This window comes from Podarcis bocagei (assembly GCF_964188305.1).
Source record: "Podarcis bocagei genome assembly, chromosome: 4".
Classification (NCBI taxonomy): domain Eukaryota; kingdom Metazoa; phylum Chordata; class Lepidosauria; order Squamata; family Lacertidae; genus Podarcis; species Podarcis bocagei.
The window spans coordinates 5,455,933-5,479,554 of NC_138128.1; the positions used below are offsets into that span (position 1 = coordinate 5,455,933).

Here is a 23,622-nt window from a genome sequence, read left to right on the forward strand (position 1 = left end):
TGATTTTTGTATTTGTATAAAAACTAATGAAAAATTGTGGTTTGTGTGTGTGTGTTTTAAAAGGCAGACAGATGCCAAAGCATTTGAGGTGGCGGTGGAGGGAGCCCACTCCTCAAAGCCCCATGTTTCTACAGCTAAGCACGGAGGCAGTTTAGCCGCAGCTTCCTTGGGCCCTGTGGATTTGGTGCTCCTCACTGGCTGATGTAGAGAGGAAGAATAATAGCAGAGTGCCACCGATGTGCACAGCGCTTTGTGCATAATACAGAAAAGGACAGGTCTCTGAGCTGAGGAGAATACGTTCTACAATCCGACACAAGGCGATGGGGTGGTAGGAGGCCAAACAACTTAGAGATTATCCTCATGGGTAACATCCTGTCAATATTACGGAGGATTTCGCCACAGGTCGGGTGTGGTTGTCTGGTAAAATGTGTGCCTGAAAGTGTGACAAAATGGTCGCTCGTATCCGTCATATCAATGTGATGTGCGAAATCCGGTTAATCTTATTTGAGTCACCCTTGTCAGCGAATATCCAGCAAACACCACACAGGATTTTACTGAACATGAGGCGCATACGTCTGGAAACGCAAGGAACTCCTTTGAGAGGTTCCCCTCAAAACTCTCCCACTTTTCCTTGAAAAGAAGTGCTTTGCCTGAGGCGCCACAGGATTTGCTTTTTAAGAAATTCATTTTGAGACCAAAGTTTGCCCTCCGAGCGCAGCAACGTTCGTCTCCGGCTGACGCCACCTCTTCCCGCCCCTGGGGAAGGAGGTGCGCACTCCTGCCACAGCCAGCCAGGCTTGAAGCAGGAGAGCCAGATGGGGAACGCGAGAGGAACGCGGCACCTGCCTGTCAGCATCCCAGATTGGCAGCAGGAGGGTTCCGCCTCAGCGCCCCACTGCCCACGCTGCGCTGAGGGGATAATGGGGGGGGTGGCAGACGCTGACAGCGCCATATGCCGGCGGTTCCGCCTTGACAAGCAGGCGGCGCTCAGGGCTCCATCTGCTCCCAGTCAAAGGAGGCGTCTTGGCTCCGAGGCTGGTGGGATGAGTGGGCAGGCCCTGCGAGAAGCCTTAGTGTGCTCCAGTGCCATCCGGGCATCCGGGATGTTAGTTCCGTGGAAAAGGACGAAGGGTTGGGGGCCGAGGCCTGTAGCAATCAATGGATGCTTCCTGCTAATCTTCTCTGTATCGTTCCAATTTTAGTATACGTGCTGCCGAAGCGAGCACTATCAGTGGATGCTTCCTGATCACCTACCTAAAGGTAAAGGAACCCTGACAGTTAAGTCCAGTCGCGAACGACTCTGGGGTTTGCGGCGCTCATCTCATTTTACTGGCCGAGGCAGCCGGCGTTTGTCCGCAGACAGTTTTTCCAGGTCATGTGGCCAGCATGAGTAAACCGCTTCTAGTGAAACCAGAGCAGCGCACGGAGACGCCATTTACTTTCCCGCCGGAGCGATACCTATTTATCTACTTGCACTTTGATGTGCTTTTGAACTGCTAGGTTGGTAGGAGCTGGGACTGAACATGGGAGGTCACCCTGTTGCGGGGATTCGAACTGCTGACCTTCTGATCGGCAAGTCCTAGGCTCTGTGGTTTACACCACAGTGCCACCCACGTCCCGATCACCTACTTCCCAAGCGTTAATTCTGATCAAATGAGCATCACTAATAATAATAATAATGCTTTTCATTCTAATGTATCCCAAAGGGGCTTACAAACAATGAATAACATGCTAGAACATAGAACTGCAGAATCACAGAGCTGGAAGGGAACCCCCCCCCCCCAGGGTCAACTAGCCCCACCCCCTGCAATGCAGAAATCTCAGCGAAAACACCCATTACAGGTAGTCATCCAAACTCGGCTTAGAAACCTGCAAGGAAGGAGAGTCCACCATCTCCTAAGGGAGACCATAATAGAACATCCCAAACACAGCATAAATCATGTAGACTAACAAATTATCAGTAAAGCAATTGCAATCTGTAAAACACTGTTAACAAAGCGACAGCTAACTCATCCAATGAAGCCGGACATGGGAAGATTCAGGAAGGACAAACGAAAGTATGTCATTGCACAGGGCGCAGTTAGATCTATGGATGGCCACTGACCTGGCTGGCTTTAAAAGAAGATTAGAGAAGTGCATAGAGGATGTTCAGGCTATCAGGGTCTACCAGGCATGATGACTATGTCCTGCCTCCACAGTTGGAGGCAATGGGTTTCTGAATGGCGGTTGCTGAGAATCCCAAGCAGGGAGCGCAGGGCTGCAATCAGGCCCTGCCTGGGGGGCTTCCCAAAGTTGGATCTTGGGGGTCACTGATAGAAAAGGGTGCTGGACTAGATGGGTCGCTGGCCTGATCCAGAACCGTCTTCTTATTTTATTAAGAGCCAGTCTGACCGTACACCCATATACAGTCTTCAGCGCCTGAATGGGCTGGGTGTCAGGAGCACCTTCTCCGACTTTCTGATCCCAGGAATGCAGGAACAGCATTCCCAAGGAATAGGTCCCGGTGCAATTTGCTATTGTGAGCCCCTCAAAAGCAGCAGAGTAACGGAAGCAAAGCTGTGGAGGTTTCGTTGCATACCTAATTTATTTCTACTGATTAAGCAAATAAAAGAACGTAACGAACATGTACGGGAGAGTCAGCTCTCTCATACTGCCATCTTGTCTCTAGACAGATCAAAGAAAATCCGCACAGTACTAGGGACAGAAGTCTGGAAGAGTGGTTTCCGCCCCCTCCTTTTTCACAGGCAGAAAGTAAAACAAAATGATCTGGTGATCTTTGCAATGGGAGGGATGAAAATACTGACACAGTCTTGCTCTCTGGGTGCTCAGAGAACAAGTTCCCCCTTTTTAAATGCACGTATCTGAAGAGTGCCAATGACCTGCATTTCAGCAGAAAACTCCTACAGCGTGTAGTTAAACTGTGGAACTCCCTCCCACAGGAGCCAGTGAGGGCCATCAAGTTGGATGGATTAGACATAAGTGTGGTATTTTATGCGTTGGGGCTTCCTGTTATTTTTATTGATCATTGTTTAGTAATTCTTCATTGCAATTCTTAAGTGTCAACTGTTTAACTGTTTAACTATTATTTGCTGATATTTAATTTTACTGTTTATTGTTATATTCTAATAGATTGTTAAATATTGCTTCATTTGATATATTTTAAGGTTATTGTGACTTTTTTGTACTGGATCAGATTCATTATTACATGTGCAATTGTTGCTGCCTTTTTTGTTGTTTCTTCAGCTTGCAAATGGCATTGTGCAGAGTAATATAGAAAGGCGGTACAGAGGTACCTCGGGTTAAGAACTTAATTCGTTCTGGAGGTCCGTTCTTAACCTAAAACTGTTCTTAACCTGAGGTACCACTTTAGCTAATGGGGCCTCCCGCTGCTGCTGCTGCGTGATTTCTGTTCTCATCCTGAAGCAAAGTTCTTAACCCGAGGTACTATTTCTGGGTTAGCGGAGTCTGTAACCTGACGCATCTGTCACCTGAAGCGCCTGTAACCCGAGGTACGACTGTATACAAATTAAACATTATGTCTGATGGGATGTCTGCCCCAGCCCTGGTCTTCGAACTGTCCATGATAAAAGCGTCTTCTTGGCTGAGAAAAAACAGCCCTCGCTTTCTCTTCCTTCATCATCTGCTCCAGCCGCTAGCTTCCTTCCTCGCTGTGTGTGTGTGTGTGTGTGTGTGTGTGCGCGCACGCAACCGAGCAAACATGTCAGTCAGACAAGTCAGAGCTCAGGGCAGGCTAATGCATTTACCTGCTCAGCTGCCGGCATTTGTCTTCACTACCGGGGACAAGTGCATTTGATCAGCGTCCGACGGGGTAACATCACCCTGGTGAGTAAATGTTATTACCCCAGACGCACCGCAGAGGAGGAGATCATTCCTTCCCTCCCACGCCTCCCACCCCCCCTTCTGCACACAATCTGTGGTGTTGGCTCCCTGCCAAAGTCTCTGTGTGCCAGGGCCAGGAATGAAAGGTTGGGGAGCTGGGAGAAGAGGGAGCAAGGAGAAGAGGAAGGTGGCGTTTGCGACGCCTGCTTTTATCCACCTGCACGGAGCCCTCCTTTCCCCCATAGATCTGCCAAGACATCTCAAAGCCAGACGAATGTCTGAGGAGGCGTTGGCAGCCCCAGCTAACACACCGAAGTTTCCCTGCCTGCAAATGTCGCAGGGCTGCGGTCAGATTCCTCTGCCCTCCACACTGGTGTCCCCAAACCGGAGTTAGAAACTCAGGTATATAAGCTAGGCGCCAAACAGCACCTTAAAGGTCTATTCATCGGGGGGGGCTGGACTAGATGACCCCTGGGTCCCCTTCCAACGCTGCAATTCTACAATTCTATGATCTCAGCAACATTGCTCTTACAACAATTCACTTGTCCCAGTATCCAAGAAGCAGAAACTCAAAGTGGAAATGGACATGGTGTTAATTGTGGACTACAGAAGAGTTTTTAAATTGGGGAAAGGCTGAGGCACAGTCAAATGTAGTCAGCCCTGCACTTATTTTCCTTGATGTGATGATGGAGGGCTGTGTGTGACTCAGCTAGCTTGAGGAGACGTCAGTCGCCAACCTGGTGCCCGCAAATCTCCACATAGTCGCAAATGGGCCTGTGCGAGTAGCAAAAAGAGCCTGGCACCTGGGGGATTTTGAACACTGCCCCAAACCGCTTGCCAGAGATCGCCCTTGTTTCCTGGTAAGGCCTCTGTGTGCTCAGCATGGATTAGTGGTGTTGGGGGCGCTGCACCCCAGAAGTAGATACATTTCAGCCAAATGTGGGTGTTGGGAGGCAGTAGGTCCAGTCGTGACCGACTCTGGGGTTGCAGCACTCATCTCACTTTATAGGCCAAGGGAGCCAGCGTACAGCTTCCGGGTCATGTGGCCAGCAGGACTAAGCCGCTTCTGGCGAACCAGAGCAGTGCACGGAAACGCCGTTTACCTTCCCGCCGGAGCGGTACCTATTCATCTACTTGCACTTTGAAGTGCTTTCGAACTGCTAGGTTGGCAGGAGCAGGGACCGAGCAACGGGAGCTCACCCCGTTGCAGGGATTCGAACTGCCGACCTTCTGATCGGCAAGTCCTAGGCTCTGTGCTTTAACCCACAGCGCCACCCACGTCTTAAAGCGGGATATCAAATCCAAACTCTTCTTCTTCTTTTGTTTGGCAGAAAGGGGCCAAGCAGAAAACAGGAAACACAGAGGGGCTGTGTCCCGCTGGAATGCAGTCTCAGGACCTGTTTTGCTCCTTGCAAGGGAGGAAGTAACCAAAACACGCTCCAGGAAGCACTCCAGGTCAAGCCAGCGATTCGTGAGAGCGAAGCTACAAGGAAGTTAGCTCAAGTCTCCAGATCTGGCACTGGCCATGAATTCACCGACACTCAACCACAGTTCCACCACCTGCAACACGGGGGAAACCACCACTGGCCTACCGTACAGGGCTGCTGTACCGAAATAATGTATCTGGAGCTCTTCCAACATGCTACAGCCCCACATAAATGCTTTGTTAGGATCCGAGCAAACACTTCAGATAATAGCATTTGAGGTGGGTTGGTGGAAAGCTAGAAACAGTGTTTTTATTAGTACCGTGGTTTTCGCTCTATAGGACGCACTGGATGATAGGAGGGGGAGAACAGGGGGGAAAAATTTCTCCCCCTCTCTGCTCAGCGAAGAAACAGAGCCCCTTCCATTTCTCCTCCCACTTCGCTGAAGTGCACTGCGCAGAGAAGGAAAACTGTGCCGCGCCTCTCCAGCGAAGCGAAGCCTGGAGAGAAAGAGCGATCGGTGTGCACTGACCCCTCTCGCTCTCCAGGCTTCAGGTGGCTATCCGCAAGCCTTCGGAGTGCAGTGGGAGTTCCCTGCACTCCGGTGGCTTCAGGTGGCTTCAGCGAAAGCAACGCAAAGCCTCCGGAGCGCGGGGGGAGCTCTCCCTCTGTGCTTCGGAGGCTTTGCGTTGCTATTGCTGAAGCCAAGGAGCCTGCATTCGCTCCATAGGACGCACACACATTTCCACTTCATTTTGGGAGGGGGAAAAGTGCGTCCTATAGAGCAGAATATACGGTGATTAGAGTGTTGGACTAGGACCTGAGAGACCAGGGTTCAAATCCTGACTCAGCCATGAAGCTCCCTGGGCGACCGTGGGCCAGTCACTCACTTTCGGCCTAACCTACCTCACAGGTTGTTGTGAGGGTAAAATGAGGAGAACTACGTATGCCACCTTGAGCTCCTGAGAGGGAAGGTGGGATGCAAATGCAATAAACAGGGTTTCCAAAACTTGGGGCTCTAGCTGTTGTTGGACTACAACTCCCATCATCCCTAGCTAGCAGAACCAGTGATCAGGGATGATGGGAACTGCAGTCCAAAAACAGCTGGAGTGCCAAGTTTGGGAAAGCCCACAATAAATAAATGAATCGACTTTGCAAATTGGAAGGTCTGGACCTTCTATACTAACATTGTGGGCTTTAGGTGCTGGGAACTGGCTAAAACACAACCAAAGCCACTCACCAGGCCTGGCTGAGGGCCTGAGTTTCGTTAAGGCAGGCCAGCAAGACAGCAGCTGGGTAATAAGAATATTCCATTACGTGCTAACAGGGTTTTTCCCCTGTTAAGTGTTGGTTTTATGGCACAAAAATTAAAAGGCAAGGGCTGGGCAGCGGGCCCAACTTGCTGGGTCTGGGAATGAATCCCAGGGAAGGGCAGAGCACGGGGGGGGGGGATGGTGCCAGCTGGAAGGACGAACTGCCTGTCTGAAAGGATACGAGATAAGAGCGTGCAGCTCCCTTGCGGAAGGGGTGGAGGCGAGTTCGAAACATTATTAGGACAACCAGGTAAATTAATCTGTATGGGGTGGGGAGGACCACCTGGTCCTGCGTTTTGCAAACGAGCTACCAGTTGCTGGAAGCTGCAGTGGGTTGGGGAGAGGGGTCTTGGGTCCTGCTTGCTGGGTTCTTTTTGTATTATTATTATTATTATTATTACTATTATTATTATTATTTTGGTGAACCACCTTGTGGTCGTCAGATGATGGGTGGTCTACAAATTTAATAAATAAATAAAATAAATGCCCATAAACCCATAATAAACAAAAAAATATCACTGCCTTCCACATCGCTTCTAATATTGAATAGCTTTAGCATACTTAGGAATCAAAAGTTTTTTTGCCTCTTTTGCAGAAAATGCATACCGTATTTTTCGCTCCATTGGACGCACCGGACCATAGGAGGGGGAGAACAGGGAAAAATTTTTTTTTCTTGTTCTCCCCCTCTAAAACAAGGTGCGTTCAAGGTACATTCACCAGAGCTTGTGGGGCTGGGAGTGGAGGGAAGCGCTGCTTTCCCCCACCGCCAGCCTCAAAGATCCCTGAAGCCTTTGGAGCGCAGCGCCCCGCTGCCCTACAGAGGTTTGCGCGCAGCCGTCCCCAAGCTAGAGCAGCGAGACGGAGCGCTCCGCAGGGCTCCGTCTTCCTGTTCTGGCTTTGGGCTTAGCGGCGCAGCCTGCATTCGCTCTATAGGACGCACACACATTTCCCCTTAATTTTTGGAGGGGGAAATGTGCGTCCTATAGAACGAAAAATACGGTACTTTTCGAGCGTTCTGCAATTTCCTTGGGTGGCCAAAGAATGGGGCTCGCAGCCCCTGCCTTGAAATCCCTGGAAAAGGGGCTTCTTCTTCTTCTTGCTCCTCCTCCTCCTCCTCCCACCCTGCCTGATTTATGAGAGGGCTGAACGTCGCCAGAGGGAAAACTCTTGTCTCTAAACTAGTCAACACAGCTCCAGGTGTTTATGTGTGCAAGGAAAAGAGATTGCTCGCCGTGTTTCTGCCTCGCCCGTTCTCCCACAGGAGGAGCAACCGACAAACGAAAGCGCCAGAAAACATTGATTAAAACCTTTCGCATCAGAAAGGAGAAAGTCTTGCTTGCTGCCGACCGCGGTAGAGAGCTGGTTTTGGGGGTCCACCCCGTGCTTACCTGGTGGAAAATGAGAGCTTGGCTGATGTAGCCCCAGCTGCTGCTGGGGGAGAGGTAATGGAGGGCCACAAGGAGAACCACCATGAAGGCCACGCTGGCTGAGGCGTAGATGGGGCTGATGAGGAAGACCATGACGAAGCAGCCGGCGATGCCCAGCACACAGGTGTGCCAGGTGAAGTACCGGAAGGTAGGCCTGCGGGAAGGAGCAGAGCAGTCAGCTTGGGAGGGGCAGATCCACTTAGCTTCCAGTGGTGTTGTGGATCCGTTGGACACAGAGGAATTGTGGGAGGAACCAGCTGGGGAAGCCCCAGGGGAAGAAGGCTAAGAGTCCAGGGATTGGTGGGTGGACAGAGGGAGAAGACTGGGAAGTGGTGGTGTCGGAAGCTGAAGAGGCAACAGGGCTTAGTGAGCTGGGACAGTCTGTGGCAGAGAGAAGTTCAGAATCAGAGGCAGCAGCTGAAGCAGGAGAGGCCAAGAAGCAAAGATGAGTCTGGCTGGTGAAGAGTCCCAGGTATCTCCCCCTCCTGCTGGAACAAGCTTCCCTTCCCCCTGGTATCCCAGAACCAGGAGAGACATGAAAAGCACAGAGGAGAGACTGGTACAGTCTCAGATTGCTTGGGAGAAACCCTGGAGGGGAGTGGGGCTTAGGAGACTATGGGGATGTGGGGACCTTCAGTCTCAGCAACTGCTTCGTGGGGGCAAGACCTACCAGGGATGAGCTGCTGTGCTCATTAGGCCTGACACTCTGCCAAGATCATGTTCTTGCTAATAAAGAGTCAATTGCAGTTTGTATGGTGTGATTTACTGCTGGCTGACTCCTGACAGCTTGGGACCCTGCAGCCCTCTGGGCGTTCAAGCTGGGAGTTAGAATCACATATTCATAGAATTGTAGAGTCCAACCCCCTAAAATGCAGGAATATTCAGCTGTCCCATACGAGGATTGAACCTGCAACCTTGGCAGTATCAGCAGGTTGCTCTAACCAACTGAGATATCTAGGAGTTTGAGTACAGCAATGCCTCAGGGGTCCACAGGTTTCTCTCCCCTCCGTTAGGGGGTGTGCCATTCTACAAAGCAGTGTGAGGACCTTGCAGGTTGCCACTCCATCAGTTACTCCACACTAGCCCCTGAGGTTACCCTCGGATGCAACCGGAGCCAGAGTTGCAGGAAATCCATCTTATTTGGGTTGTAACCTGCCCTGTCCCAGAAGGCTCACGGCTGGTTAGCAACATTTAAAGACAATGAATACGTAACACAATTGCTTACACCCCGAGGGATCCATTAGAGAGAGTCCAACGCACTCATCTCCAGCCGCAAAATGCTTGAGTAAGTAGAAGGGCTCTCAGATCACTTTCCCTAGGCTGCTTCATAGATTCCAAGGTTTAAGCATGGCAAATTGTACATGCATGAAATTTCCTGCACAGAGCTGCTTCTGCATGCAATATGCAGCAGTATCACATGCATGCAGGCAAACACACAAATGCACACACACATGGGATGCATGGTATTTTCAACATGAAAATATGGGCAGAAATTCAGATGGCGTGGCTAACTCCAGGATGAGGATGCAGTGACAGGAAACACTACACCTGGTGAATTTCTGCCTGTCACACAACTGTAGCAGGCACAGATAAGGATTTTTTTAGGGGGGAGGGGAAGAAGTGTGAGAATGCTTTTGAGCAGACGGTTGGGGAAAAACAGCATCTAAGTTTAAACATGAGTTGTAAGCAGGCTGCCCCAGTTATCTGCCAGAAGTACTTGGCTGACCTTATTGGAAGCAGAAAGCTGGGCTAGAGGTCTGATTCAGCCGAGAAGGCATTACAGAATAAAACACACGCTTTTTTATTATCTAATGACACCTGCAAGGAGAAAACTACTGAAATCAGTTAGTTTCAGGAAAGGAGCCAAGCAGAAATTCCTCACCCTCTGTCAGCTGAAACGCAGACCCCTCACCACCTGCAAGACAGCAGAAGTGCAATAGGCGAAACCTTTCCCCATCACTGCAAGATTCTCCTATTGAATTTCTGCCTATCAAGGGCTTTTTTTAAAGCTCCAGTGCCTGTATCAGAAAGGGGAGAGGAAAGTGCTATCTCTTGACAAACATGCAAGCCCTGTGGTTGGATGATGGGGTGTGGACAACTTTTTATCTGGAAGAAAGGATTCCCTCAGAGTTGGTCTTTCTTAGATGCAGGATTCTTGGGTTGACAAGATTTGCTAAGCAAAAACTTTTAAAAGCTGACCGTTTCTGCACCTACATACTGAACCTGCCCTGTTCGAAGGGGCTGCAATAAATTTTAAAACCAAATGCCAAGCTACACCCAATTGACTTGAAGTACCGAAAGAACAAAAAATACCACACACATCATTGCAATTTATATTTTAATCACGCAGCTGCTCCGACAGGATTCCCCACCTTCCCACGGGATCTTAGCACGTATCATTCATTATAAAGGCACTAAAAACGTTAGCGATTCCTATTGATCCGCATGCATTAAAGAGTTACATCTTCTTGAGTAGTTAAAAATTCCGGGCCAGAGAGACCTGGGTTCAAATCCCTGCTCAGCCATGAAGCTGAGTGGGATATTTCATTGCCCATCACGGCCTAATGTTCCTTGCAGACCTGTTGGAATAATAATAACGCAGTCGAACCGAGGCCATTGCTCTGTGGCAGAAGCACAGGATGTAAACACAATTTTTAAACAACAACAAAAAGTGATTTTTTTTTTAAAAAAAGCAGCACCTAGTCCCTAAAATTTGCTTGTTTATCTCCCCTCTGGGACAGGTAGCCTCAAATCTCACTGAGTAATGAGGACAGCTGATGGCTGCCACACCTCAAGAGAGTTGTAGGTTTTCCTGGCACTGGCCACATACAGGAAGAAAAAGTGTTCGGTTGTTTTTAATCCCAGTTTCGGTTTTTAATTTCAGCTTTTTGGGGGGGGGCAGGGAGAGGGAAGAAGAAGCCAAAGGGGGCTATCAATCCTGCACAGAGAGGAGGGGGTAGCAGGCAGGGTGTGCTCTGCGTGGCACCAAGCCAGTCCCGCACTGGAAGGTTGGCGCGGTTGGCAGAGCGCACGAACCGAGGGCGCCGGCAAAGGGCCTCTTTTCTATGGCTTAATTAAATTGTTCTCATCTAACCCGCTGTCTTATCTATATTGCTTAGGGAGATTTAAAAAGGAGCCCCGGAATGCTAATTGCCCTCTGCCACTCTTGCGTAGCCGGACCCGCAAAAATAAAAAAAATGCACAAAGGCTGTGTGTATTTACTTGTGTGTGTAAGAGAGAGAGATGGGGAGGGGGGAGACGCAGAGAAGGGAGACGCTCCTCGTTTGCTGCTGCTCGGAGGGGAAGAAAAGGTGAGGGATAAAAACGCAAATGGTGGTTAAGTGTGTAATCGATGTGTATAAAACGCGGGTCTCTCCTGGGCCCTGGCAGCGAGCTGCAGTATGCATTAGAGTCTCTGCGAAGCGCACAGAGTTTAACCCCCTCGCGGGATGCTACAGCCCCAGCAAGGACCAGAGAGGTTAAATGGAGGGGAAGGGAGCCATGCTCAGCTCCAAAACCCACACATGCACAACGCCTGCGACTTTGGCCAAGGGGCCTCAGCCTACGTTCGGCAGGCTTTTCGCCAGCCTGGTGCTCTCGAAGGTGTTTTTGACTACACCTCCCACCACCCCAGCTACTTAAGAACATAGGAAGAGGCTGCGGGATGAGGCCAGTGGCCCTTCTAGCCCAAACATGCTGCTATCAGTAGCCAACCAGATGCAAAACAAGCAAGCAGGATCCGAGTGCGAGAGCCCTCTCTCCTGCGGTTTTCACAGCAACTTGGATTCAAAAGTATTGCTGGCCCCAGCTGCAGAAGGCACATTAGGCATCAACAGCCCTTTTCTCCATGAATTTGTTGAATCCTCTTTCAAATACTGTATATGCATTTCTGCATATACAGTGGTGCCCCGCAAGACGAATGCCTCGCAAGACGAAAAACCCGCCAGACGAAAGGGTTTTCTGTTTTTCGATGCGCTTCGCAAGACGAATTTCCCTGTGGGCTTGCTTCGCAAAACGAAAAAGTCTTGCGAGTCTTGCGATTTTTTTCGCTCCCCCCCTTTTTCTAAGCTGCTAAGCCGCTAAGCCTTTAATAGCTGCTAAACCGCTAATAGCGCTAATCTGCTAATAGGGTTGCTTCGCAAGACGAAAAAACCGCTAGCGGAACGGATTAATTTCGTCTTGCGAGGCACCACTGTACCGTAGATTCCGGCGTATAAGACGACTTTTTAACCCCGGAAAATCCTCTAAAAAGTCAGGGATCGTCTTATAAACCAGGTATGGGTTCGCTGGGCAGCAAAGCTGCCGCGTATAAGACTGGGCATATAAGTCGACCCCCCAAATTGGCAGCTGCCAATTTGGGAGGTCATCTTATACACCCAGTCACCTAATACGCCAGAATCTACGGTATTCTGCCTGGCGTACACATTTTTGGACCCAAACCAATGGCTTCAAGTTACAAGAAAGGAGATTTCAACTAAACATCAGGGGGAAACTCTCTGGCGGCCTGCCTGACAGTGGAACAATCTCCCTCGGGAGATTGTGGACTCTCCTTCCTCAGAGGTTTTTAAGCAGAGGTTGGATGGCCAATCTGTAATGAATGCTTTAGTTGAGACTCCTACATGCAGGGGGTTAATAATAATAATAATAATAATAATAATAATAATAATAATAATAATAATAATAATATTTATACCCCGCCCTTCCCAGTTCAAAAACTGGGCTCAGGGCGGCTAACAACAAATTTAAAACACTTAATTATAAAAGCAGCATAAAATACAGTATAAAAACATGAATAACAATAAAATTCAAAAATCCATTTAGGGGAAATAAGCATTAGATAATCCCCAGGGCTTGCAGGCTGAATTGGTCCTACTTGGGCCAGCGAGGAGACAAGGGGAGAATTAGCTGTGGGATCCCAGAGCGGGTAATCTTCATAAAAGGGGAGGGGGGAGGGAAGGAAGGGGAATAAAAGATCAGGCTAAGTTCAAATTAAAGGCCAGGCGGAATAGCTCTGTCTTACAGGCCCTGCGGAAGGAGGTTAAATCCTGCAGGGCCCTGGTCTCATGGGAAAGAGCATTCCACCAGGTCGGAGCCATCACTGAGAAGGCCCTGGCCCTGGTGGAGGATAGTCTGACCTCCAACTCTACAATTCTATGTGATGGGCCATGCTTCAGCAGCTCCCTGCCTCCAGTCTGCAGGGACCTCATCTGTTCTCCAAGAATTATTGGACCTCAACAGTTTCTGAAGTCATACCATGGTGGACTTTCCTCACGGGATTTCAAAATAAATTTTGGACTGTTTCAAGGGAGGTGTTAAAACGCATGCAGATGGAGAGAGAGATTGCCCCCTATCTGTCTGTTTGTGGTAACCAGACATATAGCTGGTCAGTGCTGGAGGAAAACTCTGTACGTGCTCAGGAGCATTGAAAAAGTAACGCAACTCTTGTTTACTTTAAAGACGGGGACATGCCCAGAGCTGGAGGAACAAGACGCTAAACGATCATGTTTAAAAGGCGGCCAGAGGAGGCTGCAAGAATAAAAGAATTTCCCCCACCCTCTTCGACTTGTACCTCAGAGAACGCAAAGGCGCATCAACTCTCAGCAGCAGGGAGCTGCCATTCACCAGTGCTGATAATTGTGGGGAGACGTGTTCCTCTCCATATTCTCTGGCTTCTCAGAGCTAGCCAATGCTGGAAAGGGCTCCACCCAGCGTGGTGCTGAGTCCACATCACTCTTACTGAGAAAGGTCTCGATTCAATTACTCCTTTTCGGAAGGGCTCAGCCCCTGGGCAGGATGAGGCCCCACTTAGCGAGAGCTAAAGAGCTGTCTGCAAGGATGAATGTCACACAGGCGTGATGAGGGGGGAAAGAGCGGATGGCTGGTTAATGTGGTGCCAGAGAATGAGGGAGGCCAAAGCTTTTGGCCAGAGTAGTAGGAGATGTGGGATAAAATGTGCCACAGCTGGGTGCGAGAAGCTGGATGCCCCATAACTCAAATACCCCCTTTAACGGCTCATAACCTGCCATTTTTGGGGGGTCCATGTAGGATCTGCATTCCAGTTTAATCAGGGATAGAGACCCATGGCCATCCAGATATTGCTGGACTACAACTCCCATCATCTGTGACATGGAAGGGGCTGATGGGAGATGGAGTCCAATTGGGAGGGCTGGATGGATTGCCAGGGTGGTGGTTTCACCTGTTACATGTGAACCTAGGAAGCTGTCTTATATGGAACCAGAACACTACAGTCGGCAGAGCACAAGATTTTAAATCTCAGGGTAATGGGTTCGAGTCCCACATTGGGCAAAAAGATTCCTGCATTGCAGGGGGTGGACTAGATGGCCCTTGCGGTCCCTTCCAACTCTATTTCTACACTCCATTCAGTATTGCCTACTCTGGCACCGGCATTTGCAAACTGGAGGCTACACCCACAGCTTCCATTTGAACTCAACACGTCCAGGACAATGGCTCTTTGCTCCAGGGTCCTGGAGACCTCTGGCCTATGGGGAGTGGGGTCCATTTTTCTGGGCATCCCCTGTCGGCATCCTTCGGGGGTCGAGATGCCAGCTGGCTAGCCCCCAGCTGGATCATGCCCTTCTAGCCGTGACGATCCCCCGATCTCTGGTGCGATGTAAATCAGCGACTCAGACTTCAAAAGCCTGAGCACAGAGTATACTGCGCAAACAGAACAGGCGTGAGGCTTATGGAAACATACTAACAGCTAAAGATTTATTAAGCATAAATCAAGACAAAGAAAACATGTCGTCTCCCTTTCTTCTCTTCAGAGAGACAGTGAAAAACAAAAGCTATACACAAACGGAAGTTCCCAGCAAGCTTTGCTGGTATGTAAACAGACATGTGACATGCAACAGTTCCATGTCTGCAACTAAAGGTGGAATGGAAAGTCCCAACATCCCCATCATCTTCCTCTCTGGGTTAAACAAAGGCACCTCAATACCCCTGTAACGAAGTCGTATTCAGGGCTTCAGGTATAACTGAATCTGCAGCACTGGGAGATATGCCAAGGGGTACAGGTTTCAGCTGCCACAAGAATCTCAACTCTCTCTCTCTCTCTCTCTCTCTCTCTCTCTCTCTCTCTCTCTCGTCCTTATTGTTGAAAAGCTGGAATCTGCACACAAATTGCTTGCTGAACCACAGAGAGGGACTGAGAAAGATTTGCCGGTGAAGGGGGAGCAGGGCTTCAGCCCCCCGCATACCCAAATGCTCACCCATGAGAAAGAAAGCCACAATGAACTTAATGAAATATAATAACACAGAGAGAGACACACAAACAGAAAAAAAACTTTGCACACAAATGCAAATGTATCTGTTACACAACCTGAACCAAACCACAGCTTTTCTTGACACAGAATCCAGATTGCCAGGGTGCAGAATTTAATCCCCACCACCAATGAACCCTAAGAGGCCTGGCCAGATATCCCATTCACTTGGATTTGTAGCCAGGATTCCTTTTGTCCGGAAGCGGACCTCCCCCTCTTCCTCCTCTTTGCCCTCTTCAAACACTGTGAAAACACCAGTTCCGAGCCCTTCAGCTCCCGCTAGTCACAAGGGCTTGCAAACTGGGTAATTATCAATTAGCATCCTCTTAGAAATCAGCGCTTGGAGAGCCCTGTCTTGGTGGCTGAGGGGGGAATGCACAGACAAGGGCACTCAAGGCTCCTACTTTTCCACTTGGGAGGCTGTTTTCACACAAGATGCTTAAAAGGGCTCCCTGTGTCTTGCCCCTTCCCCCTTAATGCAAATGCAAAAAAAGTATACTGGGCAGATGCTACTAACAATTCTTGTTTAAAAGCCTCTCTTTCACTTACTCAGGTCCAAGGGGCCCCATCTAATCAATTGTCCTGTTTCCCAGAAGCGAGACACGAGTTCAAAACCAGCTCTCCCAGTTGTAGTTCCCAGTTAACTGGTCTTCAGAGGCATGGTGCCTCTGATCCTGAACCTAACATCCAGCCATCATGGCTAGCAGTTGCTGATAGCCTTTATTCCCCCACGAATTTGTCTAATCCAGGGGTCGGCAAACCAAGGCCCGGAGGCCAGATCAGGCCCAACTGCCTTCAGGATCTGGCCCGCAGGAAGAAATTCCGACAAAAGAAGAATGGCAGACAAAATTAATGGACTACGCAGAATTAGATAAAATGACAGGAAGGATTGGAAACCCGTGGGACCAGAGATTCACAGAAGATTGGAAGAAATATGCGAACTATTTGAAGAGCAACTGCAATCAACGAATTACGCTAGTAAGACTACAAGAGGTTTTGTAAGGAGAAATACATGAAACATTGCAAAGTAGAGAAAGAAGAGAGATATTAGTTATGATATTTAAATGTAATAGTGAAAGTAAAAAAATGTATATTAAGTGGATAGGAAAATATTCAGATGTGATTGATGGAAGTCAAAAAAATGGTATAAGATATAAAAGTATGTTTAATGATTGTTGAAATTGATATGTTGAAAAACTAATAAAAAATTATATATACATATAAAAAAGGATCCGGCCTGCGGACTGTCCGTGGATTGGCGTGGGGATTCTGTTTTTTCGGGCTGCGCCATTTCCCCTCCTGCACCATTCCATTCCCCCCCACACACACACACCGCGGTGGTGCCCCCTCCCTCCCTCCTCCTGGCTTCTCCCCACCCTGCCTAGAGGAGGACGAGGGCTGGGCTGAGCTGCCTGAGTGCCATTTTACGCAGCCCCTCTCCGGAGCCAGCCCTTTCATGACGCTCATCTTCCCTCCGCCGTCGCTGCCCTGGTGCTCCTGTGGGCCAGAGAATGGAGTGGACAAGCTCACTCTGCCTACCCACAAGAAGCAACAGTGGTGGTGGTGGCAGTGGCGGCAGCCCCTGGGAAGGTAAGTGCAGCAGCTGGGGCTGGGGGTGGGAAGGAGGACTACTTGGCCCCCTTGCCTCTTCTTCCAGCTCCTGCCTGCCCCCCGGTACTGCTTCTCCGGCCTGCCACAAGGTCTGAGGGACAGCGGACTGGCTTGCGGCTAAAAAAATTTTCCGACCCCTGGTCTGATCCCTCTTTGAAGCTGCCTAAACTGGGGAGTTCCACAGCTTAGCTATGCGCCGAGCAACACTTCTGGATCGAGAACCGTTGGCGCAGGTGCAACGGCACCACAGAAATTCAGAAGCTCAAATGAGGAGCCTCAGGGGTCTGTGGTGCCATGGATGGAGCGGCCTCAGGCTCACTTCTGAGGTAGAAAGGGTGTGTCAGCAGCAGACCCTGCAGTGTAGGACAGACAGCAACAAGGCTCCGCGTTGGCTAAGCCTGCAATCAACCCCAGGAGACGGTGGCCTTAGAGCAGCGGTTCTCAACCTGTGGGCCCCAGATGTTGTTGGACTACAACTCCCATCATCCCCGAGCTCTGGCCTTGCTAGCTAGGGGTGATGGGAGTTGTAGTTCAACAATGTCTGGGGACCCACAGGTTGAGAAAGGCTGCCTTAGAGCCTTATCTGAAGGGCTGTCCCATGGAAGATGGAGCAAGCATGTTTTCTGCTGCTCCGGAGCGTAGGACCCAAACCGATGAATTCAAAGTAGAAGAAAGGAGATTCTGACTAAACATTAGCAAGAACATTCTGGTGGTTAAGAGCTCTTCAAGAGCGGAAGGGACTTTCTTGGGAGTTTCTAAGGAGAGGTTGGGTGGCCTTCTGTCAGGGAACCTGCAGCTGTGATTCTGGCACTGCAGGGGGCTAGACTAGATGGCTTTCGGGGTCCCTTCCCACTCTGCAATTCTTTGATTCCATGATTCACCTGCTCCAAGGAGCAACCGATGCTGTTTCCAGCTTCCTCCAGCAAAAAGCAACTGACCTAATCAGAAGCACACACTTTCCAGGTCTAGGTTTGATAACCATCTCCCCATATACCACACATATACCCCAGAAATGCCCACTAGATGACTTGGGAATTCAAACATGCCGTCAACATGATTTGGGGATTCAAAAGATATTTTGGTTAAATTAATGTAATTTAGTTTTACTTGGCAAGTAAAATGTGTGTAAAACGATTGCCAAGTACTTGCAGGTATGTATGTATGTATGTATGTATTATTATTATTATTATTATTATTATTATTATTATTATTATTATTAATTAGTAGTGGTAGTAGTAGTAGTAGTTAGCATTACCTAACATTTTCTGAAGGTAAAATTATAATTATTTGGTTTTCCAAGGGCATTTTAGGTGCTTCTTCATTAAATGTAGACTTACCAAGCTAAATGTCTAATCACAAAAGTAACAGCGGATCTGAATTCCTCATGCCAAAAAACATATTTTTTAAGACCCCATCACCGTAGAAATGTGCAAAAATTAAGTTTCCCCTCCTAAAATTACACACCTTGCTGCAAGAGAGTCCCCAGTGCTACCTTAGCAGCACAAACATGAAGAGGGAGAGAAGCGCCGAGAGAAAGGAGTCTGTTAACAGCTTCTCGGATCATTTACAGACCAAACCCCTCTATTCTCCTGGAAGCGAACTCTATTTAAATGCCTTATCAAAAGCTCAATTCCCAATTTTAGCTGTCTTGCCCTGTCTTCACAGAGGTATTTGATTCCATTAATGTGTCTTCCCCTTGAGGCAAAGCCCAATCAGCCAACTCCAAACTTGCTTTGCTTTATCCAGAGAGGATTTCTGAGAAGTGCTGCTTGCATGGAAACACAAGGAGGGACCGGCTCCTGCGTCGGGCCAGAGGGAACCCACCTAGTCCAACATGCAATTCTCACCTTGGCCAGCCAGAGGTCCAGGGCAAACCTGCAAGCAGGATCTGACCACAAGAGCCTTCACCCCTTCTCAGGTTTCCAGCAACTGGTATTCAGAAACATGACTGCCTGCCACTGCAGAGACAGAGGCACCACGGCTGGTAGCCTGGAATCAGCCGAGAATTCGTCAAATCCTCTTTTAAAGCTACTCAGCTTAGTGGCCATCACAGTCTCCTGTGGGAGTGAGTTCCAAAGTTTAACTGCAAGCTGCATGAAAAAGTCCTTTTTCAAATCTTCTCTGAATCTTTCAACATTCCTATTTCTAAGAGTCCAGCTCCCATCATCCTGGCCTTAATAGTGCACCTAGTGATTGAGCCAGGACAATATCTGTTAACTTTTCCCTTTTCTTGCAAGGAATCCTATTCGGAATAAGGGAATTTCCCTTAAAAAAAAGAAAACGTTGACAGCTATGGCCAGGACAGCTATCCAGGCTTGGATCAGTAGCTTAAGGGCTGGACTCCAACTCTCCTAAGCCAAGCTATAAATCTGCTGTCCAAGGTGCTGAACAACCTCCACACACAGTTCTCTTGTGAACATCAGAGAAGGCCGGGCTTTGCTGCTTTCTCTGGCCAGCAGCCCCGACCCTGAACAGGGCAGCAGGAGCAGGACTCTGCAAACATCCAATGGCATCTTATAGACAAACCAACACACAGCTTGGCATCGGCTGCTATAGACTCTAGACTGGCCACCCAGTTCAGCATCCTCTTCTCACAGTGGCCAGCTAGATGCCTCAGGGCAGCAGGACCTGATTACAACATTCTCCTGCTTGTGATTCGCAGCAACTGGCATTCAAGGGTATCCTGGTATTCAGAAGTATGCTGCCTCTGCTACTGTAGGTCACAGAGGAGGGTCAAGGGTCAAGAAACTAAGCCTGATTAAGAATGGTTGAAGGAGCTGGGTATGTTTAGCCTGGAAAAGAAGAGACTGAGAGGAGATATGATAGTCATCTACAAATATCTCAACGACCGTCTCATGGAAGAAGAAGAAGAGTTTGGATTTGATATCCCACTTTATCACTACCCGAAGGAGTCTCAAAGCGGCTAACATTCTCCTTTCCCTTCCTCCCCCACAACAAACACTCTGTGAGGTGAGTGGGGCTGAGAGACTTCAGAGAAGTGTGACTGGCCCAAGGTCACCCAGCAGCTGCATGTGGAGGAGCGGAGACGCGAACCCAGTTCCCCAGATTACGAGACTACCGCTCTTAACCACTACACCACACTGGCTCACTGGCTCACCACACTGGAAGAGGGAGCAAGCTTGTTTTCTCCTGCTCTGGAGGGTAGGGCTTGAACCAATGGCCAAGTTACAAGAAAGGAGATTCCAACTAAACAGCAGGAAGAACTTTCTGACAGTAAGATCTGTTTGACAGTGGAACTGTCTCCCTTGGGAGGTGGTGGACTCTCCTTCCTTGGAGGTTTTTAAGCAGAGGCTGGATGTGCATCTGCCATGGAAGCTTGAGCTGAGATTCCTGCATTGCAGGGGCTGGACTAGATGACCCTTGTGGTCCCTTCCAGCTCTACAATTCTATGATTCTATGAAGCCATCATGACTGGAAGCCTTATCCTTCAAGAATTAACCCGGCTCTTTTTAAAAACCATCCAAAATTGGTGCCAATCACTAAATCTGATGTGAGCGAATCCCACAGCTGTGGGGGAAAGTGGCTCCTTTTGTTTGTTCTTAGTTTCACTGGATGGCCCTGGGATCTATTATTGTGGGAGAGGAAGAAAAACTTTTCTTTACCCGCTTTCTCCACACTGGGCATTCTTTTATGTGCCTCTGCCATGACCCCTACTTGTTTTCCAAACTAAGAAGTTCTAGATGCCAATCATTTTAGCTGCTCTTTCCTGAAACTTTTCTAGCTCTGTGCAAGTCCCTAAATTGATAAAACGTGTGAATTATGAATTCCGTATTCCTTTCCCCAGCCTGGGCGCAATGAGGCAGTGCATCACTATTAAGCGCTAGTTTAGGTGATCTGGGAAGCCTTCTTGAAGTTTGTTGACTCAGGGTTGTCATCCCGAAACAACAACTGCCTACAGAAATCCCTTGGCTTTTCGCTCTTCCTTGCACTCAATTGTGAGTTGCTCACAGATAATCTCAACTCTTCTTCTGCAGAGAATTTTGCATTTCCTTGCCTGCCATCAGGAACAACCACCCTGCCGCTGGCTCAGTGAGGCCGATATGGTACCCTCCAGATTAACAGACTACAGCTACCATCAGCCTCAGCCAGCAAGGCCAATGGTCAGGGTGATGGGAGTTGTGGTCCAGCAATGCCTTGTTGGTTCTCTGTATTGGCAAGATGCAATTGCCTACCACCAGGGATGAGTGCCTAACTGGTTCCGCACTCCATTCTGAATCATGGTGACCACTGTGCAAATCTTAAACTTTCATTTTTTTCAAAAAGACAACAGGCAAGTTTCTAGACCTTATGACTATAAATAAGTGTTGGCAATTGCAAAAGCCAGGGGAGGTTGCAATTCGTTCTTCAGCATTCCACACCTTAAATCTTCCCTGTAGCTGGTAGAAGCAGAATAAGGGATGCTAAAATTACATCTGAATTTTCTCGTCACAGAATCAAGCTTGCCTTAGAATAACAGAATTTCAGAGTTTGAAGGGGCCCTGAGGGTCACCTGTTTCAACCCCCTGAAATACACAAATCACAACTGAAGAATCACTGACAGGTGGCTGTGCAACCTTTGCTTAAAAACCTCCAATGAAGGAGAGAGTCCACCACCTTCCAAGGGAGTCTGTTCCACTGCCAAACGCTGTTGAATCGCCTTCTTTGTCATTTGAATCCAATGGTTTGGGTCGTACCCTCCAGAGCAGAGGAAAACAAGCTCGCTCCATCCTCCATGTGACAGCCCTCCCGATACTTAAAGATGGCTATCATGTCTGGGACGCGGGTGGTGCTGCGGGTTAAACTACAGAGCCTAGGACTTGCCGATAAGAAGGTCGGCGGTTCGAATCCCCACGAGGGGGTGAGCTCCCGTTGCTCAGTCCCAGCTCCTGCCAACCTAGCAGTTTGAAAGCATGTCAAAGTGCAAGTAGATAAATAGGTACCTCTCTGTCGGGAAGGTAAACAACGTTTCCGTGCACTGCTCTGGTTCACCTGAAGCGGCTTAGTCATGCTGGCCACATGACCCGGAAGTTGGCCAATAAAGTGAGATGAGCGCCGCAACCCCAGAGTCGTCCACGACTGGACCTAATGGTCAGGGGTCCCTTTACCTTTACCTTTACATGCCATTTCTTGGTCTCCTCTTCCCCAGGCTCAACATACCCAACTCTCTCAACCATCCTCCTCAAGGCTTGGCTTCCAGATTATAATCTTGGTGCAGATATCATAGGTTTCAGAGCCAGATCTAAACACCACCATTCAATATGTTACCCATTACCATTCCTGCCGCCATGTTTTTGCCAGCACGAGTTGGATTGGCTGTATATGGGCCTGCAGTCAAGGCACAACCAACCCCATGGGTTGGTGGCAATGCAAGACCAGTATAAGATGGGATCTGCTGGCTGCTTGGTTTACTTCAATGCATCCAAGGCCCAGCCTGCTGGTACGGCTGTAGAGACACACAGCGCTGCCTCCTTCTGCAGCCGGGCTTGGTTGCCGTATATCAAGGCCCTTCTTTGTGATTTACAGAGCGCGGCTACAATATAATCACAACTCGGCAACAATGTACCAAACAGATTTACTTCTCCTGAGCAAATATGTCTCCGAGTAATTCATTACCCAACGGGACACCGGCTCACAGCTCATCATCAATCTGCTAACCAATGGGGACGGACCTCGCAACTCATCCCCAATTCCCCCGTCCAACGGGACTGAGCCTCGCAGCTTTTATCATCCCAGTGCCATCCAATGGGGAAGAGCGTCCCACTTCCCATCGACTCGCTACCCAATGAGGCGGCTGGGCTCCAGGCTGGCTGCGGAAGGGGACCAGAGCTTGCAATTCACCATTAAGTGATGTGCTTTGGGTTTATGGTGGCCGAGATTTACGGCTTATAAACAACTTATTATCCGACACGTTTCAGCTCATTGAAAAACAGAACTACTGGTCGTAAACAATTCATTATCCACCATGTTGCCAATATACAGGCAGGCAGAGGCCATCATGAATCAGAAAGTGCCAAGAGATATCAGCAAGGAGGGCGAGGCACGGGTGCGGGGCTGTTGCAAATGTGTCCGGGGGAGGCCTGGCCCAAAGCAAAGGAAGACACGTTTCCTCTTTGCCTCTCCTTGTCCCTTTTGTTCCAGGTCTCTGCATTCCTTGCAGCTTCCACCAATTCCCTCTCTGTGCTTCTGAGGTTTGAACAACAGAAACACACAAAGGAGGATATTGACATCCGACTGCTCAGGTAGTTATCTTGGTGAAGGCGACCCGCCTTTTAGATGCTGCTGCTGGCAATTCTGTAAGACCCTGTTCTTCCTCTTACAGCATATGCAGGCAAGCAGACCAGAATGTCCCTTAATGGAACATTCATGATGAGTGGGAACACAATGCAAACTCGCAGCAAAGGTTGTGCCAGCTCTTTTTTCAGCAGGAATGACTGAGCACGCAAGCGAAGAGGCTGAGCCCCAGAATCTCTTCCAGAAGCAAGATATTGCACTTTACCTGGAACTCGAATTCACTTCACCTGCGAGTGAGCAGGTGAAAAAGTGTGTGTCTGGAGCATGTGCAGAGTGCCCTCTCTCCAGCACAAAGTAGTTCCTTCTCAGGACCCCAGGGCAGGCCAAGTGAACTGGCTAAACTATGAAACTTGCTCCAATGGGAGGCAGTGATGGCTGTCAACTTAGAGTCCTAGAACCGTAGAGTTAGAAGGGACACTGAGGCCATCTGGTCCAA

At 49.1% G+C, this 23,622-nt stretch overlaps 1 protein-coding gene across 2 annotated transcripts in view; it reads right to left on the bottom strand.

Annotated features, from left to right (window-relative positions):
* LOC308584873 (solute carrier family 12 member 9-like) overlaps window positions 1–23,622 on the bottom strand; it is a 102,234-nt gene that overhangs the window by 12,045 nt on the left and 66,567 nt on the right. For both annotated transcript variants that reach the window (XM_081190123.1, XM_081190122.1), the window contains exon 10: window positions 7,966–8,158. In XM_081190123.1, coding sequence (XP_081046249.1) covers window positions 7,966–8,158 — 193 coding nt within the window. The remainder of the gene's footprint in view (window positions 1–7,965; window positions 8,159–23,622) is intronic.